Source organism: Triturus cristatus, chromosome 9, assembly GCF_964204655.1.
Source record: "Triturus cristatus chromosome 9, aTriCri1.1, whole genome shotgun sequence".
Taxonomy (NCBI): Eukaryota; Metazoa; Chordata; class Amphibia; order Caudata; family Salamandridae; genus Triturus; species Triturus cristatus.
The window spans coordinates 1,056,311,486-1,056,334,953 of NC_140592.1; the positions used below are offsets into that span (position 1 = coordinate 1,056,311,486).

Consider the following 23,468-nt stretch of genomic DNA (forward strand, 5'->3'; position numbering starts at 1 on the left):
TTAAGCATTCCACCAAACCGGTCATCATTGAAGTTGGTGATTGGGTTAGGGTTAAAAAACCTGGGTTTGTGTGCAAGGGTGAGAGTGCTTTCTTTGATGCTGAAGAAGTGGTTGAAGTTTTTCAAAATGCTGTGAAACTTAAAAATGGTGAAGTCTGGAACCTAAAAAGTGTTGCCATGGATCGTCCTTTCCAATCTAAGAGTACCAGAAGTAATCCTTATAATTCCGAATGGTTGGAGGATGATATGGATGGTGCATCCTATTCCCACTCGTCTGTTGCTCCTAACCTCACAAAGGATACTACTTTTGATTTTGAACCTTTTGTTGTTGAGGAGGGGGGTGGGGTGGTTCCGGATGATCCAACTTTGGCTGATCCAGCTTTGGGTGACAGCTCTGGTTTCACAGTTGGTCCAAATCTGTGTGAGAGCTCCGGTTCTTCTTCCCTTAATCAGAAGCCTTCCCGTGAAAGAAGAGTGTTGTAATCTCATTATAATATGTGTTCCCCCATTGGTACATTCCGTTTCCCCCTCTTCCTTGTGATTCCTTGGTAGCTTCCTCTAGAGTTCAAGATAGAATGTTGAGAATAGTTTCTGTGAGACAGGAGAGTGGATGATCAGAATAAAGAGTTCCTACCTTACCTGCCTTGGATTCTGCATGTTTTCTTTGGAATTCAACACTGGCAACGAAGATGGGATGAACCCACGCATGCAAAGCACAATGGATTAACTACAGATGCATCGAGTAAAGGGTTAGGTGCCATGCTCTCTCAGAAAGGAGATGGTGAGGAAACTGTCATAGTATTTGCATCCAGGTCCCTTAGCTCCTCAGAACGGAACTACTCAGTTATTGAAAGGGAGGCGTTGGCATGCTTTTGAGCAGTGCACCATTTTAAATTTTTCTTGTGGGGTATAAAATTTGTTATACATACTGACCACAAGCCTTTAACTTTCATGTTTTCATCCAAACATACCCAAAGCATGTCTCCACGTATAAACAAATGGGTTTTGGTTCTAGAGAACTTTTGCTTTAAAGTGGAGTACCTACCAGGCCCGGAGAATGTGATTGCTGACTATTTATCTAGGTCTCCCCTCATGGGCAACCATAGTGAGGAACCTTTAGACATCCCCATTTTTTCTATGCATCTCCCTTCTCTTACTATTGATGAATGGGACAAGAGTATGAAGGAAGACAAAGCCATGAAGGTACTCAAAGACTTCATCATTAAGGGATGGCCTAAAAATCTGTCTGAAGTCCCTGATGTAGTCAAAGTTTTTGGGAGGTGAGGCTTGAGTTATCTCTCATGTCTGGTCAGATACATCGGGGTGGCAAAATCATTCCACCCATGGATTTGAGGAACAAAATAATCGACCTAGCCCATGAGGGGCATTTAGGCAGGAGCCTCACTAAAAACAAAGTTAGGAGTTGCTTTTGGTTTCCAAAAATGGATTCCATGATCGAACTCAAAGTTAAAGAATGCACAAGCTGTGCTAAAAGCGACAAAAGCAAAGTTCTTCATAAAGCCCCTTTATCTCCTGTCGATGTACCGATGGTTCCATGGACCAAACTGGCCTTGGATATAATTGGTCCTATGGAGGCCCTGGGTCCTCAGAGAAGGTTTATGTTTGTTCTCGTCGATTACACCTCCCATTGGGTCAATTTCAAATTTACGCCATCCACCACGACGAGCAAACTCATCTCTTTCTTAAAGAACATTTTTGTCTATGAAGGTATTCCAACCACCCTCGTAACAGACAATGGAGTGCAATTTATTTCTGAGACAATGAGGGAATTCTTGGAAGAGCTAAATATAAGGCACGAGAAGACCGCACTCTACTGTCCGAAAGCTAATGGTCTGGTAGAGAGGGTGAATCGCATGGTGAAAGAACACATTCAATTAGCTATCACCAATGGATTCAATGTTGAAGATTCCCTCAGAGAGTGTATTTGGGCATACCACACCACTCCCAACTGTGTTACTGGAGTGTCCCCTTTTGTGTCCCTGAGAGGAAGGGAACCTAGTACCAAAATGAACCCCAGGTGGTTGGAGGGTGGGAAAAGTGTATTACCTGATCTAGACCAGAGCAAAGAGAAAGTCCATCTACATCAACAAAAATACAAGACATGGTATGATAATAAACATGGGGTCAAAAATCTGGATTTCAAAGCAGATACTCCTGTGGTTGTCAAGAAACCTATTCACGTGCAACCAGGGCCGAGCAAGTATTATGCCCCCCTACGAGTGGACAAGGCAGGCAAGAACGTAGTTCGCCTGGAAAATGGACAGACATGGAGTAATGATAGACTTGTGGACATTTCCTAGAAATGCTTACGCTTTCTTTATTTTCCCCTTCATAGGGAGATGTGTTGTAATCTCGGTATAATCAAGATTTTTGACCCCATGTTTATTATCATACCATGTCTTGTATTTTTGTTGAAACGGAATGTACCAATGGGGGAACACATATTTCAAAGCAGATACTCCTGTGGTTGTCAAGAAACCTATTCACGTGCAACCGGGGTCGAGCAAGTATTATGCCCCCCTACGAGTGGACAAGGCAGGCAAGAACGTAGTTCGCCTGGAAAATGGACAGACATGGAGTAATGATAGACTTGTGGACATTTCCTAGAAATGCTTACGCTTTCTTTATTTTCCCCTTCATAGGGAGATGTGTTGTAATCTCATTATAATATGTGTGCCCCCATTGGTACATTCCGTTTCCCCCTCTTCCTTGTGATTCCTTGGTAACCTCCTCTAGAGTTCAAGATAGAATGTTGAGAATAGTTTCTGTGAGACAGGAGAGTGGATGATCAGAATAAAGAGTTCCTACCTTACCTGCCTTGGATTCTGCATGTTTTCTTTGGAATTCAACAAAGAGCCCCTACTTGGCTTAAAGATTTTGTAGTAAATAATATGTAATTTTCTTATTGTTCTCTTCCCTCTCTTTTTAGAAAGTTTCCTTTTCTTATATTTGTTTTTTTAATTTATTTTTTTGTTAGTGTAAAGAGGGGAAAGTGTTGTGTTGCTTGGCAACTAGGTTGCATCTTGGCATTCTCGTGTATTGTAGAGAATGTTTGTATTTGATTGTATGTTCTGATTCCATAGTATGTTTTAGGCAGAACGTTACTGGGTGGACTTGGAGATGGTAATGACAATGTCCACCAGCGCTCCTCATAAAATAAAGGATGTATTTGCAACCGGACTTGTACCTGTCCGTTACTTCACTCTGTTATCCATCTACTCTTCATCTACCAGATTGACAGATTCTCCCTGTGACCCTGTATAAAGAAGTGCCACGCAAATCTCATGCTTTCTTAAACTACACCTCCCACCGCAGTTTGCCAATTCGAGGTAAAATCAGGAAGACCAATCAGAATAGAGAATGCATTGATTGGCTATACATCTCGGCCAATTAGAAGCGACTCTGTGGGACCAGTCTCCAGCGGTTTTACAAGGACCCAGACACAATATGGCTGCTTACTTGTGGAAAGCGCTGTACCTCTGAGACCGGGTCCTTAATGAAACTTAGACTGAGATTGCTGATTCTTGTTCTCGTGAAATGGCTATGCCCTGTGCTCGCACCCGTGGCGGTAGAGGCGCCGGTGCAGCAATGGAGTCCGACGCCGAGGATATGATGCCACGGTTGCTTCCTGTGGAGTACTGTGACATCGCTGAGGACTACGACCCATCTGTCCCACCTAGGACACCGCAAGAGTATCTGAAGCGTGTCCAGTGAGTGATCAGGTTAAAAGCCCCGTATGTTGTGGGGCCGTCCATAAACTGTAGTTCTTTCAACTTGTGTGGTTGTTGACACATGCTCTGGCTTTTCCAGTAATAGTCCATGCTGTTTGATATTTTTATCGTCGTTGGCGTCATGACCTTATATATTTGCCATGATATACCATACAGTTCAATTGACATTGGCCTTGCAGACTCTAGTATTTTCACGTTTATATCGAAATTCTATTAGAATATTTTTTATAGATGGTAACTTTTTCTAATGTATAGGACCAAGTGTGACAGAACAAGGCTACGTTTCATAGATACCTGACAGTGAGTCACGGAATTCTTCCCCCCACTTTTGCGGTGTGTGAAAAAAAGCCTTTGGATAAGACAGTGCATGGCACAGGAAGGCCATGTCCCATTGGCACACGTGCAACATTTTAACACTAAAAAGAGGGAGATTTTAAAACTAAAACGGGGGTAATTACTTTCCCCCATTGATTTATATGAAAGCAGAGGCAATTTTAGGTGGGAGACAGCTGTAATAAAGCCAATGATGGCTTCAAAAATCGGGAGCCTGAATCGGGTCAATTGGCAGTTATTCATTGGATGCTTCTGACCGTGTCTCTCCAGCGTGCGTCTAGGGAAGGCGTTATCATACAATGTGTCTAATAGTAAGCACACACCTATAAGAACGTCTCCACGAGTCCGGAATTGGGTTACAGCAACGATTTGATTGTCACCTTTCTAATCGGATCAGCGTTCTATTTATGTAACATCTTTACATTTTCACAATCTTATCGCACACTGAGGCTTTGTTTTTGTATGCTTGTGATAGAATTTTATATAGAGGGGCACCAAAATTAAAGGGTTATTGGTCCATCTTCGAGGGTTCGGTTTTTTCTTCTCTCTTTCGCCATTCTGCTCAGGAGGGGCATTAAATGGGGCTTAATCTGGCAATCTAGCCGGCACTGGGGTTTTAGGGGTGTGGTTGCAGTCTGTGCCAGGACTAACTGTCCCCCACCTCATTTTTATTAAAAATACATCTATCCCTGGTGTCTAGTGGACTTTCTAACCCCCAAAGAGAGGAAAGCATGGCAAAAACCCAAAATTTGAACTCTTTCTCCCGACCATACATGGAGTTTGAAAAGTCTAGGGGCTGGTCCTTACTACTAATACTCCTACTACTATTCTTCCTCTTCAAACCGTGTTGGCTTTCTGCCCTTTGGGATGCAGATTGGGGTAAACCCACCCCCAGTCTACTCCCTGGGTGGACAGAAAAACTTGTTGCTCTTGGTGGTTGATTGCCACAATTGCTCTCTACCCACCTTTCAAACCCATGATGGTCTAGTTGGATCCCAGCTCGGGTATTGCCCTACTACTGCTGAATTCCACCTTTCCAGTGACCACCTCTCCCTTTGTGACCAGTGTAAGCTGTGCCGCAGACAAAGTGACACTAAAAGGGACACCACCCCCCCTTATTTTTTTTAAATCACTTTTAGTTTCTATAGTGATGACATATGCACGCTGATTGCCATTCACAAAAAAAGCCACAGGCTGCTGGGGCGGCTCTCCCTCGGCAACCTGAGGTGGATGTTCCAAAAGGGAATTCCACTAGTGAAAGCACGAGGCATTCCCATTAGTGTGGAGGACATGAACTTTATGTCCCCCCCCCCCCCCCCTTTGAAAAGTAAAAATCCATTTTCTTCCATCTGTTGTAGAGTGGAAAAAGGTCTGTTTACAATATCACCGTAGTCGCCAGCAAACAGGACTTGTTTCAAGAGGCTAAGGCACCCTTCCTCTGTGAAGTGTGAGCCCACGGGCAATAATGTATTTCATCTTACCCAAGTATATTTTGCAGAAAAAGGTTTCAGAAACCAATCCATTGAAAACCATTTCGGGATCAGACCCAGTATAATTTTTTGCTATAACTAGATTCCTTGATGTGGTTATGAAAGAGCATCAACTAGCACTTAATTAGAATACTCCAATACAAGTCACAGGTCTCAGTAGACAATAGGCCCATTCCCAGAGGATTAAGAATCTCCTGCTGAAGGATGTGGAATGATGTACCCAGAAGCTAAAAGTAAAAGGCCTGTACATCTGTATGTGGTTTCCAGCTGCGTCGATTTGAATAGTTTTAGTGGGAAGAGGCATTCTTGGGTGGATAGATATTTGTTCAGAAGCAGGTGTGCCTTAGTTTTAGGAGTAGCACCCTACTGTAATCTTGCTTTGAATTGAGATTGGGGGAGGGGGGCATATCGTAGGCTGGTTCCTTTGTGGATAGTAAGAGAGTGAAAGATATGGCACTACTAGGTCAGGCTGGCGCTTCACTAGTCACATAAAACTCCACCTCCCTTCTTGAGCCTTTGTGCAGGCTCTGATAGTTGTCAATGAGACTAGAAGAATTAAAGAAAGGCTGGTGTAGCTAATTACCTGCCGTGAGAAGTTTGGCAGAGCAACCACTTCAGACATTGCTCTCTTTGCGGGGCTGGTCACACCAGCAACCAGGCTTTCTCCCAGGGCCACTGGGGAGTGGACGTGATGTCAACTTTGAAGGAGGGTTACCTTGCAAGTGACACATGGCTGTTGAGTGTAAGGAAAGTGATTGGTCTTCGGTGATTGACCTTGAAGCTCACCATGGCAAGACTGGAGCTAGCCAAGGGTCTGTGCAGCCAAGCGTCTGTGGAAAGGGTTTTGATCTTGTTATGAATTTGAACATTGTTGTTTTTCGTGTTAAGAAATAGGTCAGTCCTCACCAGGTGATAACTCGGCGTTTGCTGTGTTGAGGCTTATTAAGTACACACACCTTTTTTTATTATTATTATTTATTCTGATATTAACTAATTGGAGTTGAATCTACAGGAAGGTTTTTAGACGGGGGAAGACCGTCTGTGTCATGCTCATCATTATAAAAGAGGAGCTCAGATTGTTGTAACGGATCGAGATGTGTTTTTATGTAAATCCTGAAGAGAATAGGTGACAGACAGACGCCATGTGGTATCCTCCTATTTCACTTGCCAAGAAGTAGATTAGGCTTCTCAAGCTTTTACTTCTTTCTTCTTTCAAAAGAAAAAATGCGTTGTCTGTACCACAGTTATGTTAAAAGCCTGACTGCCGGATCCAAGAGTGTGATTTCCTATGTGCCGAAGTTCTGTTGCAACATTTTCTATGAATTGGATTGCCAATGAGACCTTAGAAGTTGGTGCGTAACATTTTAACCCGAGGACTTAAGGATGGCTTCTTGACCAAAGTTGTTAAACAGGATTTGTTGGGATCATACAAGAGTTGGGGTTTAGTGACAATATGTGCTATTATGATCGTGTCAGATTTTGGGCACCTTGGTATATCTTGCTTGGCAACAGTATCGATTGAAGCCAAATAGCAGAAAGAGTGGAGAGAACGAACTGGTGTCTCGGGGACCCTCCATGGTCTGTATCACTTGTCTGTATGGAGACAAGCAACTGACCTGCCATCAGAGTATTTGTATATAGCCCCTGAAAGTCAATGCCCTCTCACATGCATGTTGTTTTGTAGCTACAATTCTTCATTTAATACCATTCTATATGGAGAACAGTTATTAGGAAAATTATTAGTACATTGGTTCTGGCAAATACACTTTTTTTTTAAGACCTGACTTGTTGGACAGATGTCTTGTGTCCTGTAAGAAGCATACTTTTTCCACCCTCGTACATCTTCCTCTCCTATATGCCACAAAATGAAGCACTGGCCACTATGCAGGTCAAGTCGTCCTCCTTTGCACCAATTCCATAAGCTCTCTAGTTAAGTAAGCAATCCACCTAGAGCAAGGAGAAACTTGAACAGGCCCGAAAAGATTTGTTTGTCAATTGCGCTATGCCTTTATCCCCCAAACCCTCTGTGCACTATTCCGAGTTTGTCATCGGCCAGGTAGGGTGTTGTCAGGGTCCAGCTGCATCTGTGCCTAATTTAAGCCAGTGATTGCAGATGAAACCCACTGGCACTCCATTTGTTTGGGTCCTGCCCTTATTTTTCCTCAACAGTCTTTGATCCAGACCAAGAGAGAGAGAAAAGCACAAAAAAGGAAAAGGAGGAGAAAGGCAGAAAAACAATGACAAAAGGAGAAAGCGAAGATAGAAAAAGAATCTGCAAATGTGAGCTGAATAGGCAGGGAGTGTCTTGTGGTGGATCAAAGAGTCATGGGGTGGATTCAAAACTACACAGCCATGGTATTAGGAACACTGGCCAACCCTTAAAATACTGTCAGTGGGCTTCAGAACTTTGAATCTCGGGACTTATTATTTTACAATCTGCAAAAGCATTTTCCTTGTGTCCTGCTTCTACAGCAATTCCAATAATTGTCTCTCTTTGATATGGGGATAATCATTTAAAACCAGTGCTCAAATGTTGTTTGGTACCTCGGGCGTCTGTCTCGCAATTATAGCAAGAGCTGTACAGCTGGGATGATAATTACAGCTAATGAGTCCCAGTATTACAAACGTATGGCTTGGCGATGATTCCTGCAATGAGCCCAAAAGGATACATTTGTATATTGAATTCTGCCGAATGCCATTGTAGTTTCAAACCTCGGGAGCACACTCCAGATCTTAAGAAAAGTCCATAAAAGGGTTTTGTAAGGTGCCAAACCTCCTTAAACTGGCACATGTGCCTTTGTAGATTAATTAAAGGTCAGTAAAGCAATCGGACAGAAGGATGGTCCCGCAAGTGGGATGACTAGTTTGGTATTTGGAGGTTAAGGTCTCAATGTTATATATAAAATACGACTCCCACAACATTTGTGATTGCTGTATTAAGCTAACTGATAAAGCAATAAAGAGGAAACCATGTGAAAACCAACAGAAGATGAGCTGTAGTGTAAGTCTTAGAAGGAGGAGAGTCTCAGTCCTAGTATACGGCAAGGTGAGTGACCAATGAGAGGAGTGTTGGGCTGCTTGTCGAGAGACATTGTGTCTCAGTAATCAAGAAATGAATGGCTAGTCTCATGGGGCGAGGAGGCGGGGGGGGGGGGGGGGGGGAAGGTTCATGCCATCTCAGGAGTAGAGTAAAGGTGTTCAGGAGGATGAGCTGTCATAGTCTGGTGCATCAGTCGACATGGACACCAGGGCATCCCAGTCAGTTTCTACCGGCATAGGCCTCTAGACTCCTCCCTGTAGAGGGCCATGCTGTCTGCCTTCCTTTATACTTTGAGGGATGGGCACCATAAGGTACTGAGAGGGCGAGCGCATTTTCACTGTAGGGTAATAATTTTTTTTGTTTTTGCAAGCGCCAAGCTAAGGAAACAGGCAACTACCTTGTGTTTTTTTTCTTGAAAACCGATAAATACCTTGCACAACCATCTTACTAGATTCTTTAGTTCTGGTTGCTTGGTATTTGTCCCGAGGTGATTTTCACCTCATCTCAATAAATGCGCAGAGAAGGGCAATCCCAGAGTATGTGTTGAAGGTCAGATGCAGGAGTGGTGCATCTAGAGCATGAGTCGCAGGCCCCAGAGAAAATTCTGCAGATAAGTGCGGGGGGAAAGGTAAAACCTATCTAGTATGTAAAACTGTATAAGCCTCAACTGAGCATTACAGCAGTCTTTCTGCGGTATTCGAGCACCATAGCCCATTCACTATCATGAAGGGCCTGCCAGGTTCATTCTCCTAGGTGTCTTGTGTGATTTGCAGAGAAGCTTGTGTGAGTAATCAAGCCTTTATCGAGCCAAGTGGAGAGTTTGCACCCTGTGCCCAAAGTATTCAGAGAGTTCATCAGCTCGTGTGTGGGTCAGGCCTGGGCTCCGTTCGCGGAGTTTTGCTACGTGTAACTCTGCGAAGTTACAAAAAAACTCAGCGAGTGGCGGAGTGCAGTGCCTGCTATCATTTGAATTGCATACTATGTATCCGATGTTTTCTACCTATTGATTAGCTAGCAACTAGCAATCTACATTAGATGTTTGCTACCTATTGTCTGCCTAACCACTAGGAATGGCAATAATTTCGACGTTGACTTTCAGCCTTTTGGCTTTGTCAATTGTTTCGTTCGCTTGTTGTGTTTCTTGTAAAACTTTATTGTTGGGGGGGGGGGGGGGGTGGGGATGACTCTTGGGCTTTTGTTAAAGAGGCTATACGCAAAAATATTTTTTCGGTCTCAAACATACGTTGCCATACTGGTACCTGATACTGCAGGGAACTATTTTGTGTATTGGTGTGCTCCTCAGAATACCGTCACTCACAGTGAAGTTAGCGGACCCAGTGCCCCATGCTGTATGCTACAATGGCAGAAGAAAAATGTGCATGACTCAACAGTAGATCAATGGCACAAAGATCCTATAATTAAGTATATTGCATAATATATATACATTTCTAGTAAAATCGAAAGTTCGACAACACCTGCCCTAAAAATGTAAAAGAAACATCAGATGGAAGTTTAGTGTACAGTGTAACATCCGAATTGAATTTTAGGAGATGTACGATGACAGATAAAAATGAGATTGTTTATCTAGAGAGGTAAAACTTTAGGCAAGAAGGTAGAGTGTTAGAGGAGGTGGAGTGGTGGGCGTACATGTCTTGATAATCCATTCTTTATTAGCAATTCATCGAGAAATTCCCTTTTTATACAGTAGCTGTTCTGGAGTACAGGTTGTGCTTTTTGCATACCTGTTTGGCATGTGTTCTAGAAGTGTCGCATCCGCTATTGTTGTACAGTGGTTTATCGGGTGCATCAAACTGTTATAACAGTCCTATCCATAATAACTCATTTGAAAACCCTGCAATGTATGATGGATGGCAGGATTGGCTAGTATGAAGGTTTCTGAAAGTTATATTGTTGACTAGCGATTGAACAGAAATCCAATATGTGTGTGAAGATGGTTCACCAGAAGAAAGTTGCTTTCTTCTTTGCCATAACTATGGTATAAAATATACCAGAATTAAATGAAGTGATTTAGAATGAAAATAGCTATGAATAACAATTAATAAATTAAATGTGTGATCTAGGTCCATGTGAAAAGTTTGTGAACCGAAGATTTGTAAAATGATTTTCCAGCACAGGACTTGTTCATGGTTGTATAACAGAACCACCCATGCCATTACAATGCATGCCTTAACGCGGTCAACAACGACCGTGTCTTTACCAGTCATGTCTTTACATCAAAAAAGTAAGTATTTAGGAGGTAAGTGTATGTATGTGTATATATATATATATATATAATTATGCTTTATAGTTATCTGCAAAATGCTTACCTTTTCATTGTAAATGAATGGGTTGTAAGGGTGCATGCGTTAACAAAAAAAAAAATATATATATAAAGTGTGTGGGGGGTGTGTGTGTATATATAATTTCCCTTGCCACCCAAAATCTCATAAAATTCCCTTTACAACAAAAAACCACACACCCCCAAACATGTCCTTTCCCTAACATTTTTATAAGTTCAAATATATAATACGCTTACCTTAATACTTGTATTTTTCAGGTTGTGATTCGCATGCGTGGTTTAGACTGTGTTATAGTTGCTGTTTGGTATTTTGCATGGACCCGTTAGCAGTAGAAATGAAAATAAGGGCCTAAAAAAAGCCTCTTTTCTGATGGTGTGTTTTCTGGAATACCATTCTGCATAGCTGTAGTGCCAATCTTTTAAATATTCTTTCTTTATTACGAGTTTAGAAACTATTTGTCCCAAGGATGCTGCAGACATGCATGACATTAATTGAATATTTGCTTAATTTGTAGGATTGAAGCAGCCCGATGCCCAGATGTGGTTGTGGCACAGATTGACCCAAAGAAACTGAGAAAGAAGCAAACTGTGAACATTTCGGTAATGTTTTTTGTTTGTTTTTAAGATTTTTTAAAATTTTTTACTTGGAACTTTAAATTCTAGTCGTGCAAAATTGAAATTGAGTGGTCTGTGTGCTAGTGAAGTTCTAATTTACTTGCAAAATATTTATTTGTTTGATAAACTACTACCAGATATCTTTTATTCAGCTATTCATTTCCTCACTAGGCATTCCTGCATTTCTCATAATATTCTGCCTTGCAAATGTATGACACTCCAAATTGCCTGGGTCAAACTGACTCCTAAGCAAACCTAGTGGTATTCAGATAGTAACAAGCATTGGCATAGCCAATAGGTCTCGCCTTTGGGACCATATAAGTGTTTAGTTATCCAGCACAATATCCTTGGTGCAACAAGATCAAGTGTTGCATGGCTAAACACTTATAAGGTCCCAAAGGCGAGACCTATTGGCTATGCCAATGCTTGTTTATGGAAGCACACAACTTCTGCCCATGTAAAACATGTGCACCTGGCTGCCAACATGTTGGCGGAGCCAAAGCACTTCTGGTTGTTCTCACATAATTGTCCAGCCTCATCTGTGCTGCCAAACCAGACTATAAACCAGGAAAACGGTCACCCAGGCACTCGTCACCAGCCGCCTGGACTACGGAAACACCCTCTACGCTGGAACCACAGCCAAACTACAGAAAAGACTCCAGCGAATACAGAACGTCTCCGCACGACTCATCCTGGACAACCCCCGACACAACCACATCTCCGGCCACCTGCGAGACCTACACTGGCTCCCCGTCAGCAAGAGGATCACGTTCAGACTCCTCACCCACGCACTCAAGTCCCTCCACGACTTGGGCCCCAAGTACCTCAACAACCGCCTGACTTTCTACACACCCACCTGCCAGCTTCGTTCGTCCAGCCTTGCCCTCGCCACCGTACCACGCATTCACAGAGCCACCGCCGGAGGAAGATCCTTGTTCTACCTGGCCGCCAAGACGTGGAACTCCCTCCCCATCCACCTTCGAACGACCCAGGACCATCTCTCCTTCAGAAAGCAACTCAAGACCTGGCTATTCGAGCAGTAGCGGACCCCTTCCCCCCAGCACCTTGAGACCCTTCCGGGTGAGTAGGGCGCTTTACAAATGCATTGATTGATTGATTGATAAAAAGATGTAATAGATTGCCTCAACTGGCCAAATTTTCACAGTTCTGGTTTACACGATACTACCAAGAATTTCATTGCTGGATAACCAGGATTCCAAGCTTCAGGCTACAAAGCATTCTCATATCAATCCTCAACTGAGACATTTTTTCTGTAAACTGTAGAATGATAGAAAAGCAAAATGCAGAAATCCTTCAGTTGCAGCATTTTTTTAAATTGAACAGCTGTTATTTGTGGCACCTGACTGGGTAAGATCTTTTTGAAAAATGCACAAATGCCTCAAATTCCTTCTTTCATTTACTTCAATTTTTTTTAATCTCCTATAACTAGTCTCATTTTCAGGCTTTTGTAAACAAAACAGACTTTACAAAACCTACCTGCAGCGTTGGTAGATTTAATTGTCTATCACTGATTGATAAGCATGCTTTGATGCTTTCAGTACTAAAGGACTCATTAAGATGCCGGTAGGACCTACGTCTGCGGTGTAGGTTGGACTGCCAATGTCACTTCAGAGGAAGTCGGACCGACCGCCAAATTATGATGAATGCTGAATGAAGTCTGACCGACCGTTGGAAAACCGCAGACTCCAACAGCAGGTCCCAATTTGCTTTCAATCTGAAGCGAGTATGCTAGGATTGGGATCTCGGCGTCGGGTATGTGATCTGACCTGGAAGCGCTTCCGGTACATTATTCCTTCATGTGTGTAATATAATCACTGGATATATTGGATAGAGGATTAATTGACCAGCCAGGTCGGAATTATAGCTAGCAGAGAGGTGACTGAAAATAAAACATACAGAAGAAGTTGAGGGGTAACCCCCATACGACTAAACACGTTTTGGCTGTGCCAGTACGTGGCAATGGCGGCGGGCACGATCAAGGCGGTGACATGCCTACAGGCTAGACTGCTGCAGGAGGGGTTGGAGCCGCTTGCGGCACTAAAGGAGCGGTGGGAGGAAAGCATAGGTAAACCCATTCCGGACACGGTCTGGAGCCACGTCATGCGGAGGACGTGGAAGGGTAGCGGGAATGCCCGCTTTCAGCAGGTGCACTTCTTCATCGTTCACAGGGCGTATTTGACCCCGGGAAAGATTAGCCGGCACTTTAAGGTGCAGGAGGCTGCTTGCCCGCGCTGCTTCACACTGGGAGCTGAACTAGAGCATATGCTGTGGGGGTGCCCGAAGCTCGGGTCGTATTGGGCTGAGGTGGGAGAGATCTTGAATACTGCGACGGATAGGGAGGTCGAGTTTGATATGGGGGCGTGCCTGCTGCTCTGGTTCCCTCACACAACAAAGACAAAAGTGACGAGTAAATTTATAGACTTGGGGCTTATGTTGGCCCAGAGAGAGATTACGTGGCACTGGAAGTCCCGGGAGGGCCCATCGATCGGGCGGTGGCTCTCCGAGTTACTAAAATGGTCAGGATGTGAGAGTGAAGTCAGAAGGCGCCAAGCGATTAGGACGGACAATGAAGCGGGGCTGGAGTGGATAAGGGCATGGGAGCAGATCAAGCAGGCCCTGCAGGATTGCCGGCTCGAGCGAGCGGAACGGGAGCGTGAGGAGAACGGAGTTCCTTGAGGCTGAGGACAATAGATGTACCCCAGATAGCTGGCACGAACTAGAGTTAGGGACCACTGGAGGGGCCCGCAGCAGCAGCAGTTGGGGGGGGCGGGATGGGAGGGGGGGGAGTTCCTGCGGTGGGAGGGTAATGCTACACTGAGTTGGGTGAAGAATGTAGCTGGTGGGACAGAAAAGCAGAGGCTCCCATGGGGCATGCACCAGGCACCGCTGTGAGGCGATAGTTGTGTTCCATTGCTTAACTATCCATCTATGCCGCCCGGCCTCCGGGATGTGGGCTGAATGGCTGTGTGCGTTGCTAAACCGAGGAATATGACCGGAGATTGTAGGGGGTGCCGGTTGCCCCGATGGTTATGTTGCTGAAAATGTTGCAATAAAAAACATGTTAAAAAAAAAAAAAAATAAACACGTTTTGGCTGGGCGATTGTTGAATAAAGGACAAAGAAATGACAAAAAAAAGACATTATTAACTTTTGTTTTCGTGCTCCAGTTATATGATGAACTCTCATTGAAGACTTGAGCATGTGCATAGGATAGGAATTAATGTTAAGTGTCATTTGTAAAGTCAAGTGCCTGCCATTGGATTGGCTTTTGGTGTTGCTATGGCAATAACATGCAAATTGACCACTGCACTGCTATAGTAGTTTGGTGAACTAATATTTTCCAATACGTTGGCTCTGAATAATATGTTAACATATGTCACATATAACTTAACCAAATGTTACAGATCAAGTTACTATCTCAGCAGACATTTAGCGTGCACACTAGTCAGTAAGACAACTCTTGTGGGTAATGTGCCTCCTGCAGAGAATGGAGTTAATCCTCGGAGGTCAGAGGTTCTAAAAGGAGGGACATTCACAGCGAGCTGTTTTAACTTGGCTACATGTCAGGGAACATGTCTTCTTTTATAAATAACAATATGACAGTCCTCACTTTAAGGTTCTAGTCATATTATTGTCACGTTGCCCACAGAATGTGCAAAATACCACTTCGCAGCTCAAAACGATGAGTTTGAACGTGCGCACATATTTACCATCTTTTTTTATGCTCTTGGTGGCCGGTCCACATCAAACCACTTTTAAGAGAGTGTGAATAAGAGGCCTTGGGGAGTTTTAAGTGGAGATGCTTTGACGACTCTTTCTAGCTTCTCTTTATAGAAACGGCTGGGGGTGTCTGAAAAAACTATCCTTGCTAGGGTAAATGTGAATAAGGCACAGTAAGGACTGCCTGCAGTGACATGCCCCCATCAGACACATCTGATCAATTTATTGGCCCCACACTTCATGCTTTCATAGAGAATGCCCGCCCCCTGGCATCTATCCTCACTCCCCACCCTCTACAGAGGCTATCCCTCAACTAATTTACAATTTTAAGACTTATTCTTAGAAACCAAAGCGGCCTAGACCGGTTTGCCCTTGCAGGACAGGCAAAGTTTAACAAACTGGCACCTACTAGCTATCCCCACTACTTCCAGAATGTACAGTCCAGGTCAATTTGTATGTACGTCTTATTTTGACATATCGCCGCTTCTTGTGGTATCCTAATACCTGCGGATTGGAAAATAATATTTCCTGTTAAGACCAGCTTACTTTTATTCACTTTCACCATAAAGCACCTGGTCACGTTTTGTTATCACTTTACTGCACTTGGCACATCAAATGGACGTTTAATTCTGGAAATGCTTCGTAAAGACAGACCCACTTCTCCTTTAAACCAGGCAGCGGGGTCTTCTTTTCAGGTGAACTGATCCCATGCTCCCCAAGCCCACCAGTCGAAAACAAACGCTCAATCAAGCTTTCATAAACACATGGACTCTCCGTAGAAAAATTAAAAAGAAGCATAGAGCAGGCAATAGCACCAAGGACAGGAAACTCTTTTCAGGCTTGAAAACTATGCAAAATATTAAAATACATAAATACAATTTCTTTACCGTGCGTATCGTCCCTCAAAAACAACAAATCTGTCTAATAAATGTTTTGTATTTTGTGAGGATTTTTTTATTAAAGTTTAAACATTTGATCATACCAAAGACTATGTAGAGGTGGAAGGCGAGATTTTAACAGAACGTGGTTTAAATACTGAAAAACTAAGCCGATAGCATCTTATTTGCTTATGTGTTCTACTGTTCTAAAATACCATGCGTGGATGTTTGGCGACACAGTTTAAGCATTTTAAGATGCAGACAAACCTATTCAAACAGAGTTTTGAAGCGACTGACTTACTTAAAAAATTTTTTTTTAAATATCAACTAGTCAAAGTACATTTACTGAATTTGCCAGTGAAACACACGTGCACTTATTCAGTTTGGCTCAATGTGGTCTTCTGCCATAAAAAACTGTATCAACTTTCCAGATGTGCACGCCATCAAAACAGTTTTTTCAAGAGGCCCGCTGTGGGGTAAATTTAGTATTCGTCACGTTTAGGTGCATTCTTTCACATGTTAGAGGGGAGACAGGAAGCACGGCCAGAGAGGTCCAGGTAGCGTTTAATTAAAAACAAATGACTAAAAGGCGGCGCTGTGTTGCAGGGTTGCCCTCCAAGAAAGGAGAACCATGCCCTAATAGCTAGTAATTATTTGGAAGCAGCAGATCGAGAAACTGATTTGCATGTCTCTGCCTTGCAGGGGACCTAGACTATCTACTTTGGAAATGTAAACGGGCCTTTGAGCGCCATATGTGAAGAAAAACAAAGGAAAGCACACGAGACCGTGAAAGAGGAGGGTCAGGGACCCTCGCCCCAAGAGTGAGATGGAAAACAATACAGTTTGCTTTATTTGACCCCATTCCGTGATATAAAGATCTATAACCAAAAGGGAGTCAGGAAAGCAGCCTGCCCTTGCCGCTGTTGTTTAAACAAGACGTGCGGCCGAGTGGTGCGCGCCGAGGGTCAAAAGCAGACATGGCAGGAGGCACAAGACGTGCGTCCGAGTGGTGCACTTAATGACCCGTGAAAGACAGATGGCGGCTGCGCGCGTGCACGCTCGCTTGAACGCAAGCGCTAGGCCAGCCAAAGTGTGAGGTAGCACTTTGAAAACTCACCTACTAAATGTCTCGCAGAGCAGCGCATGCATGCGCTGGCTCAGCGAGACCTAAAAAGGCGTCCTAAATAGTCAATAAATTAACTTAAGTTTGCAAGAACGTGGTGGTTAACTACAAGTTGAAATATAGAGAGCCATTTATGTCGGAATCTTACCTCATATAACTGACTTTGAATTTTTGTGTAGTTTGCAACACAAAACTCAAACAATTGTTTAAGCTATTAATAAAAATTGTATTGGGTGCAAAAAGTTTACAATCTGCCTCCGAACCTAGTGTTCCGAAACTCTGAGCCAGACCGCAGTATCAAATTAGCTGTTTTCACAGTTAAGTAGTCGTTCTGGCAGCAAATAAGTCCACTGTACAAGTACCTTGAAGTGCCAAAGGCCTGCGGTATTATGCTGAGACTCAGACGTGTAACATGTACAGCTTGCATGTTTTCCGAGTAAGCTTGATGAATTTCAAACGCCACCTTATGTTATACCGTTGTCCAGGCACTGCTTGGAAACACCATTCTTGTGACATTGTACTAATTAATGAAGATATATCTGTTTTGGCAAACTTATTCTGTTTACCAAACCGGTCTACTCATTGTAGCTGCTTGTTGTAGACTACCTGCAGTGAGTTAAATTGGGTTCCTTCTTACTCCTGCCAGCCAGGTAAGGTGTGGAGAAGGAGGTGTGCCTACATAATTATCTCCCAAAAACAATAAACATCCGATGACCAGATCTGACATCCTTCTCACACAACTAGAGTAGCATTGACCAAAGATCAGATGCTGTCATACAAGGAATGACTGGAGGGGCGGTTAACATTAATCAGGAAAAAGGAGTCCCTGATCACAGACCTCTTTAGATTTTTGAGGGTTGGAGGTTTGAAACTTAACCGTGGCAGGCAGCGGCGTAGTGTGGGTGGCCAGCGCCCAGGGCAGGCAAGTATCCTTTCACTTTTCTTTTAAATTTTGCACCCCTAAAAGTTTTACGCCTGGGTCAACTGCCCCTCTACCCTCACCCACCATGCCACTGGTGGCAGGATCCCACCAAGATAGTCATTTGTTGTAGCCTCAAGATATGGCATGGGGAGATAGGGAAAAGTGTGATAATCTTTGGACCAAGAAAGTGGAAACGGAGTGTTTATTTCTCACTCTCTCTCACCTTGTGTGAATCATGTAACACATGGTGCTGGCTGTGGGCGGGGGGGGGGGGGGGTTTGTTCAGTCCGACTTGGGCCCACCATAGAGAGTATATTGCTCACCAGCAACGCTTTTGAATAGCACAGGCCAATGGTGTGTTCTAACTGCCTTCGGCATGGGCTGAAGTGGCACCACAGACGAGATCTTTGATGTCACTTGAATCCATTTCCTGACAGAAGCCTGTGAAGTACATGATCTAAATGTTGTTCCAGATGCACATGTATGGTTCACGACTTGACAATCGTTGGCTGCTGTCCTTCATAATTGAAGATTAAAAGACATTTGTTGTAGGAATAATAACAGACTTTAGTCTGAAATAATGGAATACTCCAGATAATTCTGAATAGGACTTTACCCTGTTGAGAGAGGCTAGCAGACTGACAATGGTCCTTATTCTTGTCCTTCACTTAGCTGTTGTCCCTTTTTTGTCCTGTTCTCATCCGTCTCCATTTCCAGTCATACCTCCTCTCCCTGGTTTTCCTCTTTGCCAGACTTTGTTTTTCTCGGGCCTCAACCATTTTCCCTTCTTTTCCTTCACCCCACTTCTCTAAATTATTTTCATCCTCTCATCTTTTTTTATGTATCATCCTATCCCTGTGTCACCATCTTTCTTTCCCTTTCCTTGACCGTTATCTTGTTTTTTCCTCTCCACAGCCTTTCCAGGGTCGAGCCAGGAGAGTATGCGCTAGGGCATGCGTCTCGCTTGTGACACTCTTTTATAGAGAAAGGCTTGGAGCAGGCGCGTTGCTCTCCATTTGTTGGCTTGCCTGGCACTGTTCTTTACAGCCTCTTAACTTGTCAAGGCACGCCTAACATCTTTCCTGTTCCTCCCAGTGGAGCAGGAACTAAGCACTGATTGATTCAACTTAATCCGTGCCCGGCCGCTGCTTCCGACATAATTGGGGTTCTATTTTATTCTTTTTAACTTTTAGTGCCCTGCAAACAGAAGGCAAGCAATGAGAAAAAATGTGCCCAGCACAACAAATAAAATTGCAAAGATTTAATTTCTGTAGTTTTACTTTTATTGTATTTCGGCATGTCTTCTTTTCTCACTTTGTACTCCTGTTTTCTTTTTGATTGTATGCGCTGTTCTAAAAAAAATGAGGATTATGTTATTGCAAAGCAACATTGTTTCTTTATGTGAAATTTCTGAAAGGATGCTTTACACATCGTGCAGTACACGCCAATCCACCCCACCCCACCCCAATCCAATCCACCCCAGACCAATCCAATCCACCCCAGACCAATCCAATCCACCCCAGACCAATCCAAACCCACTCTAATCCTCCCAACCCGCCCCGTTCGAGTCCGGAGCGGTCTGGCCCGCTTGAGTCCGGAGCGGTCTGGCCCGCTTGAGTCCGGAGCGGTCTGGCCCGCTTGAGTCCGGAGCGGTCTGGCCCGCTTGAGTCCGGAGCGGTCTGGCCCGCTTGAGTCCGGAGCGGTCTGGCCCGCTTGAGTCCGGAGCGGTCTGGCCCGCTCCATCCCAATCCACCTCATCCTAATCCAATCCACAAACTCCAATCTGAAACATTCTGCCCCACTCCGATCTGCTCCAGTTTGAAACCATCTGCCCCACCTGATCTGCTCTAATCCACCTTACTCCAGTCCACCTTACTCCAGTCCACCTCAGTCGAGTCCACCTTACTCCAGTCCACCTTACTCCAGTCCACCTCAGTCCAGTCCACCCTATTTCAGTCCACCACAATCCACCCCAATCTAAAACAATCCATCCCGTTGCAGTCCGCCCGCTGCAGTCCACCTAACCCCACCGCAATCCAATTCAACACACCCCACTTCAGTCCACCCCACCCTATTTCAATCCACCCCACACCAGTCTAATCCTCCCAATCTAGACACCAGTCCATCCCACTCCACTCTATCCCTGTTCAGTCTACACCACCCCTGTTCAGTCTACACCACCCCAATTCAGTCTATGCCACTCCAGTCAAAACCTCCCTGTTAGACCTGGCACCATTTGTGTGGGTCTCCCTTCCATTTTTCCGCTGTTGTCTCCTCAGTTTTTGCTGCTAATAGATGCCCTGGGCGCTGTGCCACTGCCATTGCAACAGCGCGAATGCTCCCTGTGTAAAGATGACATGTGAATTGGTATATCCATGATTGGCTTATTTGGTTTACCTGTTAGTCTCTAGTAGCGTGGCCTGTGTGTGCCCAGGGTTGGTAAACCAAATGCTACTGGTGGGCCTGCAGCGCTGGTTTGCGCCACCCCCAGAAGCAGCTTGAAAAGTGTGTCTCAGACCTGCCACTGCAGTGTCTGTGTGCAGTCTAGAACTGCCATCTTGGCTGTGAAGTGCACCCACTTCCCAGCCCCTGAACCTTCCCTTGGCATCATGTAAGCCACCACGATGGTAGGGTGCATTGTATGTGTAAGGTAGGACATGCTCTGATGTGTGTAGCATGTCCTGGTAGTGAATTACACCCTATTTCGTTTTTCACTATTGTAAGGCTACCTGTTATCCATAGGCCAGAATGGGAGGTTTGGCTATTACATTCTATAGTCCTAACTGACCCACAGAACATGGTAGAAAAACGAATTTAGTATGCCTGAGCTCAGAATATTAAAATACATCTTTTAGTGAAGTTTATTTTTATATTCTGTGTTTGAAAATACCACTTTTAGAAAGTAGGTATTTTCTTGCCTAAGCCTTCCAGTGTGCTCTGCTGTTATGTGTATTGGCTGTCTGGTTTTGGAGGGACAGGGCAGGCTGAGTCAGACCTGGGTTGAATAGAGAGATCTGCATTGGAGTATGGGAAGGGGTAGCTCCTGGACCTGAATAAGGCTGTGCCTGGCAAGGTGAATGCTGGCTCCACCTCCCACTGTGCGTCTGATGGCAGACCCCTTCTTTCTGAAATGAAGGATGCAGCCTGGTAAACAAAGGGCTGCAGAACTGGTTCTGGCTGGGTTCAGTGACTTGTAGCTTCTGAGAACAAAGACTTTTGGGGTATAAATATCTGTGCTGAAACCCCTACAATTTGTATTGCTCCTGGACAACAAGAAGAACCTATGTCCGTGTAACTGAAGGAATCTGCAGGAGAGGACTGTCCTTGTGCTTGTGTGCTGTTTCTTGGACTGGCCTGCAGTGGTTGCTACTGGACTTGGAAGAAGAGGAAAAGGACTTTGAAGGAACTTTTATTTGTGCTACAGCAATCACCCAAGGGCTAGAAGAGAGCTAGCCTCCTGCAGGAGTCTCAGGCACCTCAGACTCCACCACCAGCCTCCTGTTTCCTCCCAGCGAGGATTTCTATCTGAAGGTGAGGCTCCTGTGAATTCCAGGGCCTCTAGTTCTACTGTGGAGAAGAGAGTGCTGAAAATAGTCGCTAACACCCGTTAGCGAGCCGCCGCAGCTGAAGAGCGTAATGAAAATCATCGCGCTGCTGACGCGGAGTGCTCGCTACCGGAGATCATCGCATCACCTGTTTGCGGGCTGCCAAATGCTCGCTAACCCGAAGATTATCGCATTGTATGTTTGCGGGCCTCAAAGCGCTCGCTAACCAAAGGTCATCGCATCGAGTTCATCGCTTCACGACATCGCAGAGCGGATGCCGAGCGTTCGCCATTTTCATCGCATTAGGATCGTCGCTCCCTCGCGGAGCGCCATTTCTTTTAATAGCAACCAGATCGCACACGCAACAGGCTCGGCGCATCATCCTCCCTTCGCGGAAAGGATTTAACGCATTGCTGGTTAGCGTAAGGAAAACTCCTACAACTCCTTAGCGACATTTTGGTTGCTTTGCTACAGAATCCAGGTATCTTGTGAGTAAAAGGGTCGCAGAGACCACTGCCTTGAACTGAACTCCTCTTTGCACATTTAGAACTATTTTTGCAGCCTTTCAAGGGTAACCCTATTTTCTAGTATTGTGGATTTTTACTGTTATTAGTCTTGTGTTCAGTCTAAATATAAAGATACTGATTTATTTTAACTACTTGTGTGGTGTCCCTTTGTAGTGTTCCTCACTATGTTACTGTGTATGGTCATAAATGCTTGACACACTGCCTCTGAGATAAGCCTAGCTGCTCGTGCTATGTTACCACAGGGTTGAGCAGGGGTTATCAAAGGGTGTAGCCCGCTTACTCTGACTTATGAAGAAGGGTCCTTACTTGGACACTGGCCAGCCATTGCCAACTAGAGACACCCATTTCTAACACTCCCCACTCCAGTTCTATCCAATCCAACCCCCTCCAGTGCAGTCCAATCCACCTCCCTCTACTCTAATTCACCCCACTCCAAACCATCCTACCCTAATCAATCCACCCCACCCTAATCCACTCCAAACCAATCTAATCCATCATAACATTAGGAGCAATTGACATGGTTGAGTTGTTTGTGTTCTTCACCATTATAATAATGCTTATAACAAAGTTTCATGTCTAATAATCTCAGTTCACATTTTATTTACAAGGATTCGACCTTTTCAATAAACATTTGAAAATGTATTATTGCCTCTTTTCTCTCTAATACTTTAGGCATGCAAAAGTGACAAACGAAAGGGTTAGATCTATTTCCAGGAATTTATTGAGAATCACAGTGATCATGTTTGAGGTTACCAACACTCGGACACTACGCTCAAATGACACTCTCTGCCACTGAACCCAGTGAACTCTACGACACTCTACTCCAACAGATCCAGTCTACAACACTACTCCTCCCCACTCCACACCCCTAACATTTAGCCATGCTGAACAGCAGCCACACTGGTGTATAACATGGTAAAACCACATAGCCGAAGCCAATAGCTCTTGTGTAGGCGAGACCTCTTGGCTTTGCCAATGCTTACCCCCCCCCCCCCCCCTTTTTTATTTTTTTTTTAAGCCCCAATTTTCCAGCTCTTTCCTTCCATTATCTCACTGTTATCTTGGCTCAATTTCTTTTAAAGTATTTCTCCAGTGCACTGGTGTAGGTAGGCTCGGCTTTCACATAAATATACAGGCAAACAACTGAAATGAAAAGAGTAGACTTACTGCTTAACTACTGAAAGCTTCATACAGAAAGTAAAACA

General features: G+C 44.3%; 1 protein-coding gene across 1 annotated transcript in view; it reads left to right on the forward strand.

The window, feature by feature from the left end:
* The first annotated feature begins 3,426 nt into the window (after nt 1-3,426).
* GEMIN2 (gem nuclear organelle associated protein 2) overlaps nt 3,427-23,468 on the forward strand; it is a 215,314-nt gene continuing 195,272 nt past the window's right edge. Inside the window, exons 1-2 of the mRNA XM_085626925.1 lie at nt 3,427-3,730; nt 11,429-11,513. Coding sequence (XP_085483051.1) covers nt 3,558-3,730; nt 11,429-11,513 — 258 coding nt within the window. The 5' untranslated portion in view covers nt 3,427-3,557. The remainder of the gene's footprint in view (nt 3,731-11,428; nt 11,514-23,468) is intronic.